This window comes from Falco punctatus (genome assembly GCF_963210335.1).
Source record: "Falco punctatus genome assembly, chromosome: 10".
Classification (NCBI taxonomy): Eukaryota; Metazoa; Chordata; class Aves; order Falconiformes; family Falconidae; genus Falco; species Falco punctatus.
In genome coordinates this window covers 3,375,760-3,390,186 of record NC_137590.1, presented here as the reverse complement: position 1 = coordinate 3,390,186, position 14,427 = coordinate 3,375,760, and the positions used below count along the sequence as shown (strand labels likewise).

The 14,427-nt window shown below is 38.9% G+C and overlaps 1 protein-coding gene across 4 annotated transcripts in view; it reads right to left on the bottom strand.

The window, feature by feature from the left end:
• The window catches only part of PTPRT (protein tyrosine phosphatase receptor type T), a 467,104-nt gene that overhangs the window by 266,221 nt on the left and 186,456 nt on the right, over nucleotides 1-14,427 (bottom strand). For all 4 annotated transcript variants that reach the window (XM_080405963.1, XM_080405961.1, XM_080405964.1 and 1 more), the window contains exons 4-6: nucleotides 13,921-14,002; nucleotides 10,622-10,737; nucleotides 8,876-9,050 (exon numbers count right to left, since the gene is read on the bottom strand). In XM_080405963.1, the coding sequence (XP_080262089.1) occupies nucleotides 8,876-9,050; nucleotides 10,622-10,737; nucleotides 13,921-14,002 (373 nt within the window). The remainder of the gene's footprint in view (nucleotides 1-8,875; nucleotides 9,051-10,621; nucleotides 10,738-13,920; nucleotides 14,003-14,427) is intronic.

The window sequence follows — 14,427 nt, the reverse complement described above, 5'->3', positions numbered from 1 at the left end:
ACTGGGCAATCGCTGCATTATCTGAATGGCCTAACCAACAGGCAACAAACCCAACACACTGAGCTTCAGGTCAGCCTGAAAGTACCATATTGCTGACACAAGGCAAACAAAAGTAAATGATTTGCAAAACTTGTCAAGTGGAGCAAAGGTAGGCAACAGAGGTAAGCTTAAGTAAAAGGGAGATGGTAGAAAACAATGTAAAAGCAAGCACAAATGTGTTTTTATTTAAAGTTTCAGCCTCAAGATAATGGAAATACTGGCAAATCACTATTTAGTGAGCAATCTGAGTCAGAAGACTGATTAATACCATACTGCTGATGAAAAGGCAATATGATATGGTCAGCAGCATTCACAAGGGTCAGTCAAAAACTTCTAAGCAGCAGCAACAAAAGAAGGATTTGCCATAATAAGAAGGAAAAAAAAAAAAAAAGAAAAAACTAAGGAAGCAGGCGATCCAAACCTCTTCCATTTTAATTTGTGTCTGTATCCTGCTGAGGGAACAAACAGTTTGTAAGTTGTAGTCTGTCATGTAATTCAGTATTAGCTGCAGGCTAATAAATAGGACAGTAAAGCATGTGCAAAGACTGATTTATAGGATCCAAAGAGAGATAGCCTAAGTCTTGCAGCTATTTGCATCTTCCTCACATACAAACAAGCACTGATGGAAAGTTTCCTGCTGAGAAAGAGAGGCAGGCAAGAGATGCATTGGAGAGAAACCTGGTTAAAGAAAAAAAAAAAGGATAAAAAGAAGAAAGAGGACTGGAATAACTTCTTCAGAGAGGGGTTTTTACATATTTATGCAGCGTAGCAGAGCACAATGCTGAAAATTCAAATCACTCATAATAAAAAGGAAGTTAAAAAAACCCAGCAACACTAGGAGAGGTCTGTGGAAAAGCCAAGCCAGAGGTTTACAGGGTTCACCTCGAAGGTGTTTGAGCATAGCTGTTCAGCAGGCAGCATGGACCATAGAGAGCCAGGAAATGTGGCTTTTTTTCTTCTCGAATTCATAGGCTAATTATTAAAATAGTTGCAAGACTTGCTGTAATCGTCCCCCTATTTAACTGCTGCTCAGCAGGTTTCTGCTCTTAGTTCTTAAGTGTGCTTTAAAAGTCACAGCTGGACAGGATTAACAGTGAGGGTGTGATCTGAACCAGTGTCCCAGCACAAGAGGAAAACAAGTGGTGGTATTTAGCACGGCAGAAGATTAACACATCAGATGAAAGCTAAAAAACAACACACCAGATTTTAGGGTGGTGATTCGATGAGAAGTGTATTCCATCATCTCACAGCTAGAACAGATGCTGGGAAATTATTTGCTCAGAAAAATGAAACATTCTTCAACTGGGTAGAGATGGAGAAGGACGACTGCAAAATCTCAATAACTGCAATTTTGGCTATTTTCTTGCCTCAGTCTCACAGTTGAGTGGGGAACTAACTTCAAACCGATAGTGCTTCCCTTAATGCAGAAACATGCTCTTTAATCTCTTCATTCAGATAGGGCAAATGCAAACATAACCAACACCCAGCTTCTCCCTGGAGCTTAGCCCTATACTGGCTTCGACAGCAGAGCAGTTTAGCTCCATCATTCAGAGGCAAATGCTATGCAAACTTCAAAAATTCCATTCACCAGAATACCTAACCCAACCTTGCTGAATGGCTTCCATTCAGCACCACCAACAGACTTCAAAAGACTTTTGTCATCTCCTGACTTTCAAGCTACAAAAAATTCTGGAACTGCCGTACTGCTAATATCCTTAGCTCTGAACTCAATCGTCCGGTGTTTACAAAGCTCCATCATTCTTTCCTCCAAAACTTGCAACCTTCTTTACCTGAGGATTAGAGCTTCAGCTTGTAAATGCCAACCTCCAAATCCAGCAGAGCAGATTAACAACTACCCATAGAGTCCATCGGTCGCAGCGTATGCAGCGTTCTGCTGAAAGAAAAGGAGGTAGAAGGGTGTGTCTAACACACAGACCTGCAAGTCTGTAAGAAGGCTGAGTACAAGAGAGATTGCTTAAGAAAGGATAAGACCCCAATGCAATCAAAAAAGCTGGTTCAAGATGTACAAAGGGAAAAAAAGCCAAGTAAAATAAATCAACGTAAGGTAAGGAACCAGCAAATTGCTTTTAACTGGTTAATATCTAGCTTTGAAAATTTTGTTAACACAATAGAAATAAAAGCTGGGTGCACATTTCACACATCCTAAGAAACCCAACCACGCACTCAGCCGATTTACAGTAGGCTACCAACAAAGAGTAAAGCTTAAAGCAAGGCAAAGATGGCTGGGGAGTTCATTAGTACCTTGCTCAGGATATAAGTTGTCCTTTCCACAGGTGATTTTGAGCTTCTTGCTTCACCAGCCCTACAACAAATACAATACCTTTGCAGAAAGCCTATTAGCTGCAATTACTACTGCATTTCTGAAACAGAACAGCAGGAATGCTTCTTACACTGTGTCTAGCACTGCAGAATTTTCACAAGTTCCAATAATCACATGGTCTGAAGCATTTGCATATACAGAAACACTCTATTCCCTTCACTGAAAATTAATTTGGTTCTCCTATACAGATGGGATCTATGGGCCTCACTATGGTAAATACACTTCGTTTTGCTGCTTTATTCTTCGAGAATCTCATATCACTGATCACCCTTTCATACTAAGAAATCTGATGCATCTTGCCTGCATTTCATATGAAGCAAAGCACTACTTTGTTAGGTTGTTTTTTTCTGCTGTAACAGAAGTTAATATTTTGTTCTGAAAAGTATAACAGCTCATAGCCAATAATTCTCTCGCAAGTGTCCAAGTACGCCTAAGTCATACCAGACTGTTCACCAACATCCAAGTATGGCAACAGATGATACCTCAAGAGACTTCTCTTGAATTAAAAGCATTTAACAGGATTGTAACCACTCAAACTCCTTCTGCTTCAAAAAGATTATTCCTTATTCTTTCTCCATTTATTATTGCATTTATATCTTGTATTTAATCAAGACCTTTACACATCAGCAGCTACATCATACTTGGAAATATATACCTTACAAACAAATCCAAGCAAGTTCATCCCATGCCTACCCCTGTACCTGTCTCAGGTAAAATTTCAGTCAGAATAAGGCCAGAAGTTTTGAATTTATATTTGCCTTGGGAAAAAAAAAGCAAACAAAAACCCGAAGACAAAACCCCACAAACACCACACGCCAATCATCCTCCATGAAATTCCTGAAACCTAACTCGGAGGTGTGATAGGAAAGCTGTTATCATTTCCCAGGTGGCTACAATCAGGACAAAGTTTAAGACAGCAATCCCTGCTTGTTTTACACAGAAATAGAAAGGCTGATGAAGAAAGAGATATTAAAAAATGGGGGGAAATATTGACTGAATTGTCAATACACCATTAGTTTATGAACCTTCTTTGTAACCCAGCTCTAGCTTTATATTCTTTCTGGATACACTTATTATAATGTATACCCTGTTGACTAATATAAAGTAAGAAAGAAGGAATATGCATGCTGAAACATGATTGCAAGTCCACGTAGCACTCAGTGCAATTCTAAAAATTGGATCCTGTATATAAAGCATACATTAATCAGTTCTCAAGGAAATGGCTTCATTTCCAAGTTCCAATTTGGAGGTTATACATAAGGAGAAGGAAATGTTTCCTTTTGGAAGGACACAAATCATTCACACTAACTCCTAATTTCTATGAAACAATGGCTTTGCCTTCACACCTCTCCCATGCACTGAAAGAGAAAGTGGAGTTAAAGCTCTCGGTGAGAGTCTGTAATCTCTTTGCCTCCCCTCTTCTCACCACACATCCACTTAATGATTAAAACGGAGTTAAAGCAACTGCTATTGGACTACACCAAACAAGACGATTAAACAGAGCTATGACAAGTTCAAGTAATTACCAGCCAGATGCGAACACCAAGGAAGGAGTATTACATTCCTTACACCACTGTGACTACAAAGAAATAAAGGCATGTAAGTGGCTTTTTCAGGCACCCTACGATCATGAAGCCATTCACCCCTGTGCAGTAATTTCAAAGGCAGCATAACCTTCAGAAATGGTTTGCATGCACACACACACACAAAACTCATTCTGTGCCAGCTTCATGTTCAAAAGAGCAACATCATTACATGCTTTATCAAATCTATGCTTCTCATGGTATGCTACATGCAAATTCTGCAGACTGAATCTACTTGTGTAAACTGGAAAAAATAGAGAAAGAGATAGCACACAGCCTGAGGGCGACCCTCATTATCACAGCTCTACCGATACTGCTGGCAGCACCAGCGAGAGACTTTCTCTTGTTCGCAAGGTGATAACTTCGAGGACCCTGATTAATGTACATTACACAGGCAGATGAATTCAAACCTACCCAGCAACTTCTGCAATCTGAATGAGTCTGATAAGTAGCTGGAAGGCATGAAAATTCCTATCTGAACTTATGAATGCATACGAGACAAAATACTTTTTTAACAGTAAAATCTAAACCACACATATACCACAGCTGAGCTTATCTCCTAAATGCTTCCAAAGGAGGGGATGGACTTGGTCTTCCAGCCATCCTGACAGCACACGAGGATACTTGCAGCACACTGTCTAATCTTCATACCAACTCCCCCAGCCTCCCGACTGAAACATGGGGATGGACTTGAGTACCACCATAGAAACAGTAGTTAAATCACCCCGTGATACCAAGAATATTATGTTAGTTTTAATGAGTACATTTGGCATTAATATCCTGGGGTACAGAACTTTCTATGCAAGAGGCATGAAAATATATTTTTAAAAAAACCAACAAACCAACAAAAAAAAAAATTTAAAGAATCTTTTTCAGACCCACCACTTCTCTTAGTAATTAATTGCTTTATCTGAAGTGAAAGACTTTAGAGTTTGTGAGCATCCTGAACAATTACATTGAAGGCAATTATATTTTCATCCAAGGAACAAGCTGTACCCTAGAGCACACATGGAACACCCTGTTACACATTCTCACACCTCACTGCACTTGTTTTATTCAAGGCAACCTACCGAGGGCCTGATGGTGGCATTTCTAGGGCCAGCTCCAGTGCAAGATCAGGCCCAGCTGTAGAACGGAGCTGGTGTTATATCTTACTACTTTAAAGTTCCAGAAAGCTCTTTCTACTAAGAGGACTTCTTGCTGTTTAATAATTACCTGAAACTATTCTGGACACAGCTCCAATAATAAATACTGAGATAGTCAAAATACCTGTATTTTGATGAGTCTGCCTTATAATTGTGAATCTGGAATTTGCACAGCATATTTAATATGGGAGAAGCTTAAATACATAGATTTAAATGTCTAATTATTCAGCATGCTTTTCACACTTAAGTATCTCTACTTGATAACTTGATGGGGGGGTTGTTGTGGGCTTTTGTGGCGTTTTTGGTTTGGGTTTGGTTTGGTTTTTTGTTTTGTGGTTTTGGTTTTTTTGTTGTGGTTGGTTTTGTTTGTTTGTTGTTGTGTTTTTTTTAAAAATTCCAGTGTCTACTTACTAGGAAAAGACTCAGATCCCTAGAGCAGTTTCCACTGCGTACCTGGTGAATTAATAAATAGATGGTGCAATTAGTGACACAAGCATCACACCAGAAAAGACCTAAAGAAAAATAGTAAGCAACTCCAAAAAAAGAAATCACCTCTCCCCCGATCACCAAAGGCATCGGCTTCTCGCATCTAAAAACCTCAAGAAAAGAGTGACTGATAAAAGGTAAGCTGTCCCAAATATTACAAGGATGACAGAAAGCCACTCGGTTAAGAGACAGACTGGTTTTCATCTGTGTTGACTAAGGAACTACTTTGGAAATCAACTAAGAGAAAACTGAAGAGAACTAGAACATACCCTTGGAGGTCCGTAGAGAGGCTTTGTTAAGTTCTCCTACGCCGGCAGTATCAGAACAGACCCCCTCTAAGAAAACGTATGAGCCTTAAGAGAATTTGCATCAGGTAGCAACAACATAATTTTGATGGACTTCCTGGAGAGTCAAAATCTCAGAAAAATTGGCTCGCGAAAAATAGGTTACAGATGCTGTAATATTCCTTCTTTATCAGCTCTCCATGGATCCCCACCACATATTGAGTAATTAATTTAAGCATCCAGAATATCTGAAAGGGATCAGGAAAAAAAAACAACAGATGCAAACAAACCTCCATACACACACAGAGATGTTACTCACAACCTCACATAATACGACAGGTGTCCTGCAAGGCCACTATCATTGATACAGACCTTAAATTATAAGATTCCAGCCAATTTCCACAGTATTTTAAACAATCTTTACACAAGCAAAACCTACATTCACTTAAGAAAATGAGTAATCGCCACACAGTTTTTACTTAAAAGAAAATTACAGGCAAGCATTCCATTCATATGTGATCAGCATAGCAAGATGTAGAATCTCTGGGTTTTTTTGAAAACTGCCCTGTACAAAATTGTATTAAATTACTACATGTGCAACAGTGAGAGATAAGAAAGAGAGAAGAGCTATTTCCACTGGAGCACCAAAGGATGGTAAGGTGTACAGATGGAAATGATAGGTTTCTTTAGCTTGACTATTATGATTCTAGAGTGCAAAGAGAAGAATAAATGTATTGTCATTTATACAAGCCTTGCAACAGAGTCAGAACTCTGAAAAGTATTAGCATATACAGCAAATAGCTGCCTACATAAAAGCATTTTCACAGTACTACAAAGGTAGCCCCTGCCACTAAATACGCTTTAATACTTCGAAACTAATAAAGTTATGATCTTTTGTGTAAAATTTCCAGTAATTGCATTACAATAATACACTGTTCTTAGTAAAGATGTCCACATAGACAAGGGGAGGACTTGAGGGGTGGGCGGCAGAAGGTGGTGCATGTCTAATTCCATTGATCATTTTATTTGCTGAAATAGATATCTATTATTCCAATTCAGGGTGTAGAAGTACATGTATTTCAAAGCAAAACCTCTCTCTCTCCTTCTACCAAATACTATAATTCAATATTAAGAAACATAAATTACTTTTTCCTTTCTCAATAGTACAATAAAACATCTTACGCATAGGGAAGCAAACAGATCTTTACATTAAAAAGATACACAGATACACTTCTAAACCTTAAGCTTTGTTGCAAGAAATCCTTTATGATTTTATGTTCAGCTGATCAAGAGAAAGCATATGAGAAGCAGAGTATTAGCTTGGATTTAGTGGGTTTAGGGGCAGGACTATCAATTGAGCAAAACTTCAATTACAGACTAATTTAATGTATGCCCAAGTACATTATTGCAATTCAATAAACGTCTCTTCAGAATTAAACAATTCCAATTTGCCTTCATTTCAGCCTGTGTGCACGCATTACAAATTTGCTATTATCCACACTAAAATTAGTCAGACTGTTTGGAAGCACTCATCCATGCAATCTCAGCATCTCACAGTGCTGCATCAAACTAACCTCAAATGAAGCACTTGACCTTACCTGCTCCCTAAACAGGAACACGGAGCAGAGGAGCACACCTTCCCCTAAACAATATTACTCTGCTAAAATTTTTTTCTACCTTGTTGTCTGCCTGAGTAATCCAGCAATGAATCTATCAATGTCTCTCTTGGTGGACATCCAACCATTTATGTTTATAACTTATCCTTCTATTTTTAACTTTCTTCAATCAATAAACATGAAAGCATCAGGCACCTACTCAACTTTGCATATTCTGGTGTTTGGTTGCTCTGGAAGATTGCCTTCCCTCTATTTAGCTATGGTACAGTACTAGATATGCTACTCTTGGCAACTCAATTCCATTTTAATCATGAATTAATTCCTCCAGATTTGAACAAGATGCAAGATCACTGAGTGGGAATTAAAAGCACTTGGCATCTACTAGGAGCGTTCTCTTCCCAAACTGTATAGTCTGAATATCTGCACCATGCAACGCTATATTTAAGGCATTGTAAAGGCATCAGTGTAGTGATCAAAGGACAGAGTACGTTGGCAGACTGTAGTATAGCAGAAAAAAGTGATCTCTTTTCTACAGCAGCCCCCCATTTTCACAGAAAAGTGAAACATTTAAATCAACACAATTACATTCTGTGAGCAGACCCATACCTCAAATTCCTTCCACCTCACTTCACCCCCATCCCAAACACAGAATGTCTCAGGAGCAACTTTGCCACCTTCTGATCTCTCTACCTAGGAGTCGGTGAGGATCCCTGCAGTGCAGATCAGGGTACGTTAAAATAAATAAATAAATAAATGAACAAATAAGTAAATGGGTAAATAAATAAGTAATAATTTATAAAAACAACCAACACACAAAAAAAGGCAGTGCAGTAAATAGCGCTCCACTGCATGCCTCATGAAGGCAAGATTAAGATACACCTTGCATGTGTCAGGCACAGTATCAGCTCTTGAGTCAAAGAAAATAGCAGGCTAAAACCCCAGCATCCTTCAAGAACTACTGATGTTACTACTGCGTACTTCAGGACATCGGCAGAATCAATCCCGTCATTTACTCCCAGCAGCCCTGAGCAGACTCTTGTGACATGCAATGCTCCATCACAAGATTATTTATGCCTTATAAAATACTGTAAAGAAAGGCAGATGAAGCTGACAACCAAACTGTTTAGCTGACTACAGTGAAAGTACCCATAGCCATCACGCATTACTACAAAACCTCATGAAGAGGGCTGTATCCAGACAAAGTTTTGGTTCAAACATTTAAGAAAATGACTGAAATTCATGCCAGTTCTACAATTTTTTCTTACTTAAGTTCAATATGACTGAAAGAAGAAAGTCCAATATGATGTCAAGCTTTGTAAATAGCTGCCATCTGCGAGGAAATACCCATCTTGAATAAACTCGCTGTTTTAATGCAACCTACCTTTCACTATTAATTCCGCATAATTTGAAACTCCAGAGCCACCATCTGAACGAATGACACATCGGTACTTGCTGATACTGCGTTGAGAGGTGTCAGCTACACTGACAGTAGCAGAAAAACGTCTATGGTTGACCACTCGAGTGACCATTAATGCTGTGTCCCTTCCATTCCACTGCTGTAAAGGCAGACAAAAATAATGCAAGTTATGAAGACACAGGTATCATACATTCACGTGTAATTCATTCTCTGCTATACTTCTTAACATTGCTCAGACCTTCATGTTCACATCACTAGGCTAGATCTTATACAAGCACCCATTTTCAAGAGAGGACTGCTAGCCATACCCTTGAAAAATTTACAGGGTTGTATGAACTGAAATTTAAGGGCTTAAAAATTCTTGCACATATATTTAGGTTTTCACTTCTATTTGATTTCTAAAACATACTTGGGCATTTGATGTGTTATATTTACTGAAAAGGCTAGAGACTGACATCTCTGGCTGTGCAATTTTACACAGAATATTTAGAGGCCCAGCTAGGATATGAAAATAAACCTGAATGGTTTGTGTAGACCTGGGAAAATGCTACAAATGAACAAATTTTATAAACTTGGCATTTTTAGATGTAAAACTTTGATTCTGGACCAATTTACAGAAATCGGTTGGATAGGGAGACATCCTTACATGTCCAACATTCCTCAATAAACCTCTCTATCAATGCCAGACCACATCTTCCCAACTGGAAAAGCAACAGATGAAGAATTAGTTAGTAATAAAACGTCTCCACAGGATAAACACCTGAACTTGCTCAATTGGTTGAGTTTATTGAGAGTTTCAAAGGAAAACACACTGCTGTTTTGCTGTTTTCCAGTAATCAGTTTTTGGGGTGTTTCGAAGGCTATTTTCATTAAATATTTCCATTTTAGAGAATGTATCAGAGCACTTCAAAGGGCAGAAGAAATAATTTTGTCCTTCAACGGGAAACACACATTCCATATATTCAGTGTGATATATATTCCGTTTCTAACTTTAGAACAGCAAATGAGTCCTTAAGGTTGTTATGACACCCACCTGAGTAGCACAACCCAGTCTTTCAAGTCCAGCCAGCAGGATGAGAATATAGACATTAAGAGAGGGAATCTTCTGGCCTTTTCATGAGTGACTAAAAGGTACAGGCTGCTATCAAGGCAGCCAAAGAAAACTGGGAGGAAGAAAAACAGTGGGTACAAACTGGTTTTGCCTGTTTTCACCATCCAGGTAGTAATCTCAGACCTTAGAGTAGGTTTCCTTCTTAACACTCTCACTGACTCTGGGCTGAGGACATTTTTGGAGGGTGACAGGAAAGACGACTGCCTAATAAAGCAGACGGGAAGGGCTATTTCACCTGTTCTGCCTCTTCTGTTTTACAACTGAGTCCTTACAGGTACATGGACATTTATTTGAAACTAAAATTTTGAACATCACTGGCCATTTTTTCCATCTTCTGTATCATTATCTTGTACTTTGTCATCTTAAACTCTCACCTAGAAACAGTTTAAGGCTGTTCTCATAGGTTCCTGATGAAAAGATTTTGCCCCACCACCCAGACTGCCCCTACCTACTTTATTCACTTGAAAGAGCAAACAAACCAAAATCGAACCAACAAACCAACCAACAAAAAAAAAAAAATCCACCATTAAAAAAAAAGCGCAAACCAAAACTAAACCAAACCAAAAAAACACCCCAAACCAACAGAAGCAGCACATTACCTGGAGCCACAGTTTGTCGTGCTGGGACCACTTCCCCCCAGCGATGCACTGGAACGTCGCATTCTGCCCCACGTTAACCTCCACGTTCTGAAGTCGTAGGAAATGGGGTGCTTTTCCTAACAAAAGATGCAAAGTATTGCAAGGGTAGAGCAAGGCAGTACTTGACTGTGTTACACCAACAGAGACATAAACACTCAGCAAAGCATTAGTGCCTATCCGTGACAAACTGATTTTGCAAAATAAAGCTGTGCCTCAGTATTTAACCATTCGCTGCAGAGCCAGGTGGGTGATCGATCTGACAGAGGATGGCCTGAGGGATCATACAGAGCTCTGGCACATCTAAAAACAGACACTTCGATCAAATCGCAACACAAGTTCACGGTCATCAGCACAATTTCTTACTGTTTGCTATAAAAAGTAATTGAGTAATTTCTTCAGAAAATTGTGTTTCTAAAAAGGTCAAAAAAAAATCAAATGCTTCTGAGCTTGTCAAGCATGACTGAGTCAAACTGAATTTTCACAAGGGTATTTTTTCCCTTTTATTTTATTGACTATCGAATACATCTTAGACCTTTAGGATAAGAACGTGTCATTAATATGAAATCAGATATTAAATGAAATATATAAAAGACAATATTGTATCACTGTATTAGGTTAAGATCACTGATATCAGTGTTTTGTTGATACTAAATTCAGTATTAATTCAATATTAAACTACTATTAAAATGCAGACATCACATTTGTTCACAGAGGAACTAGATCAGAGGATTATCTTTTTGACTAAATACCAGGCTCATTTACCTCTAAGTTAGCGTACAAGAAAATAAAAAAGATTACAGTAGTGAATCTGACACTTTCAAATTAACTTAGTTCTTGCTGGGCCCCAGAAGAAAGTTTGCGCACCATTTGAAAACTTTTAGTAGGACACACTAAACAGCCTTGTAAGACTCTAAAAGTCAGAAGTTTTCAACTTGGTCTTTACATTTTTAATTCAGTTAGACACCGGTGAAATACTTCATTTCAGAGGACAGACCAACCCATCTTTTTCTACTGGAATCAAATAAATCCAAAGGGATGTGGGGTGGGCATCTGCATCTGTGTGTGCATGAAGCTTGATGTACAAGTATTTCTCTGCTGTAGACACTTGAACAGACAACACATGCCCATACACTCTGCCAAATGTTTTTATCTAGCCTCTGTATCCCATTCACCACACTCTCGGTTTGCTGACAGCTCCTGAAAGATAGCGACTCTGTACCATCGTGCTTTCTGGGGATCAGTAATTTGCATCAAATTTTACTGGAAAACTACCTCTGGGTGACAGTCAGAATTTACTACATGATATTTGTGGGCTAATACTAGTAATTTCTGCCTGCAGTCTAAGGTGGGCAGACGTAAGCCAGCTCCACATACGAAGCGGCGCAGCCTGGGTGAGCGCAGTCACACCGGCCCCACGCGCCCTGTCCACTGCCCTCTGGAGCACAGGGCTGCACTGTGATTGCACGTGCTCATGCACACGTGGCATAATGAGAATTGATACTCCAGTGCATTTCTTCGAGGGACAAAAAAAAAAAAAAAAAAGGCAACACCAGCAAGCCAGTTATTTTTCTCCATTACTGTGTCATTAGGAACATTTCACTGTGGTTTTGCTGATACTTAGGTTTGTCTGCTATACTGTCATCTACAAAGGTAAGGCAGAAATGAAGAAATAACACCAATAATTTCAGTAACCTCCAGGGTCATCAGCAGCTTTGTGGTCCCTGTATTTTGAGTTATAACAGTTGTAAAATGAATATGTGGGGCAAAGCCTGTACAAGTCAATGGAACACACTCCAATGACGTTTACCCTGGCAGTTGTCATTGCCCAACAGCAAAGCAACGCTGGGGATCTGACAGGACAAGCAATTACAAAGACGGCCAATAACTTGCAGTTCTGTAGGCTGCCGATTCAAAACGGAACAGTTAACCATTCGAATCATTGCAGTTTTGAGTCACCTGGGACACAATTTGAAAGAGGGACCTCCATATACTTGGAGAAATGGATTTAAAATCAGTTTAAATACTTGATTAAGCAGGGATGTAACACAGCATCCCATCTCTTTTTTTTTTAATCTTGTAACTTTCTTGTCTAGGTTTTGCCCCAGTTTGTTCGGTGGCCTCTTTCCCAGTACAGGGATCGGCCATCACCCAGCATGCATGGAATGCACGCAGACCGTTTGGGGGATTTCCTTGGATGCTGCCATTATCAGCAACATCTGGCTAATACAGACTGTAAGTATTTCTTAATGAAGTAAATGCACCCAAAGGCCTGAGCAATGAGCACATGGTAAATATAAATATAATTTAGTTAAACAGCAATTAACCATACTGCAGTTATCAGAAATGTCCTGTTAAACTTGAGCAGAACCATGTCTATCACATTGAACGGCAGCTGTTCTTGGAAATTCTTATTGCAAGAAAACCAGCTGATATCACTCCATCGATATGATCCATGTTTTTTTGTGAGCAGCTACCACTGTCTTAAAGAAACTATGAGCAAGTGAGAGGGGCTATTAAAAAAATAATCAAAACAACTTCAGAAGAAACTGTATATTACATAGCCAATATAGACACACCAAGTCCTCAAGCCACAGTGTAGATGCATTGAGAAACCAAACAAGTTCAGACTCAAAGACTGAAGCTCAAGATTTCTTTAAATAGGAAATAAATAAATGAATAAATCTAAGCTGATTATTATGGCTGAAATAGAAGAAACGCGGCACTAATATTTTTGAACAGCTTAATGAACCTGCATTAGTTTCTACTCCTGTGCAAGTGTATTGTCTGAATGCAATTTGTTTTTAATATCTTTACAGAGGAGCAGAGTGGGTTTAACGTTTGTTGAGAGAGACAGGCCTTTGGGATATGTCCTTTATCAAGGAAATTCTGAAACTGTTTGTTTGTTTATTCTTTTCTTAAGTTAACCACACAGGATATTATCAGAAGCTTTTAAGATTGTTTTCTACAGCAATGTGATTTTCAGAAATAATAAAACAACCAGCTTTATGTTCTTTATGTTCATAACAAGAGATGAAGAGGGCCTTCCACAGATGTCCGGGTGCTAACTATAGACTGAGCACAGTTTTCCCTTTTGCACAACTTGCAGAGTTCTGTGTTTATGCAAAGCTGATTGTCTTTAGGTGTCTCAGTGGGATACAAAAGACATTTTAGTGCTGATCAAGTTTAGTACATCCCTCCTTTACGCTGTCAAGACCGGTATATAACACATTGATACAGTTACAAAAACAAAGAGTGCTCACTGCATGGATGGGCGAGAACTCTGACTTCATCCACAGCAATGTACCCTGGATGTCCTTTCAAAGAGACAGATTCAAATATCACCTGAAATATAAAATAAGAAAAAGTTCTTTTAAAAAGAACAGCCACACTAGTCATTTGGCCAGTCAGTTTTCTGGTTTTATTCCAATGCCAGAGTCATTTGAGTAATTTCATCATTAACAACAAAGGGATACTAAGGATTGCAAATCTGTTTGATATGGGAAAAAAAAAAAAAGTTAGAACAACGTTCATTAGGATTAGAGACAACTGTGTGCTTCTTTCACTTGGGAGAGTAAAAAATACTCCGTGTATATACAAACCTATATTCACTTTAAGCACCAGTCCAAGAACATTAAGTGGATAATCATTTGACATCTTGTTTTTAGCGTGCCTCAAAGTTGGAGAATGCTGTACGTGAGAGAAAATTCTCCTATTGAATCAATAACTCGGCATGGATTCTTCTGGAGGAAATCTCGATTTGGCACATA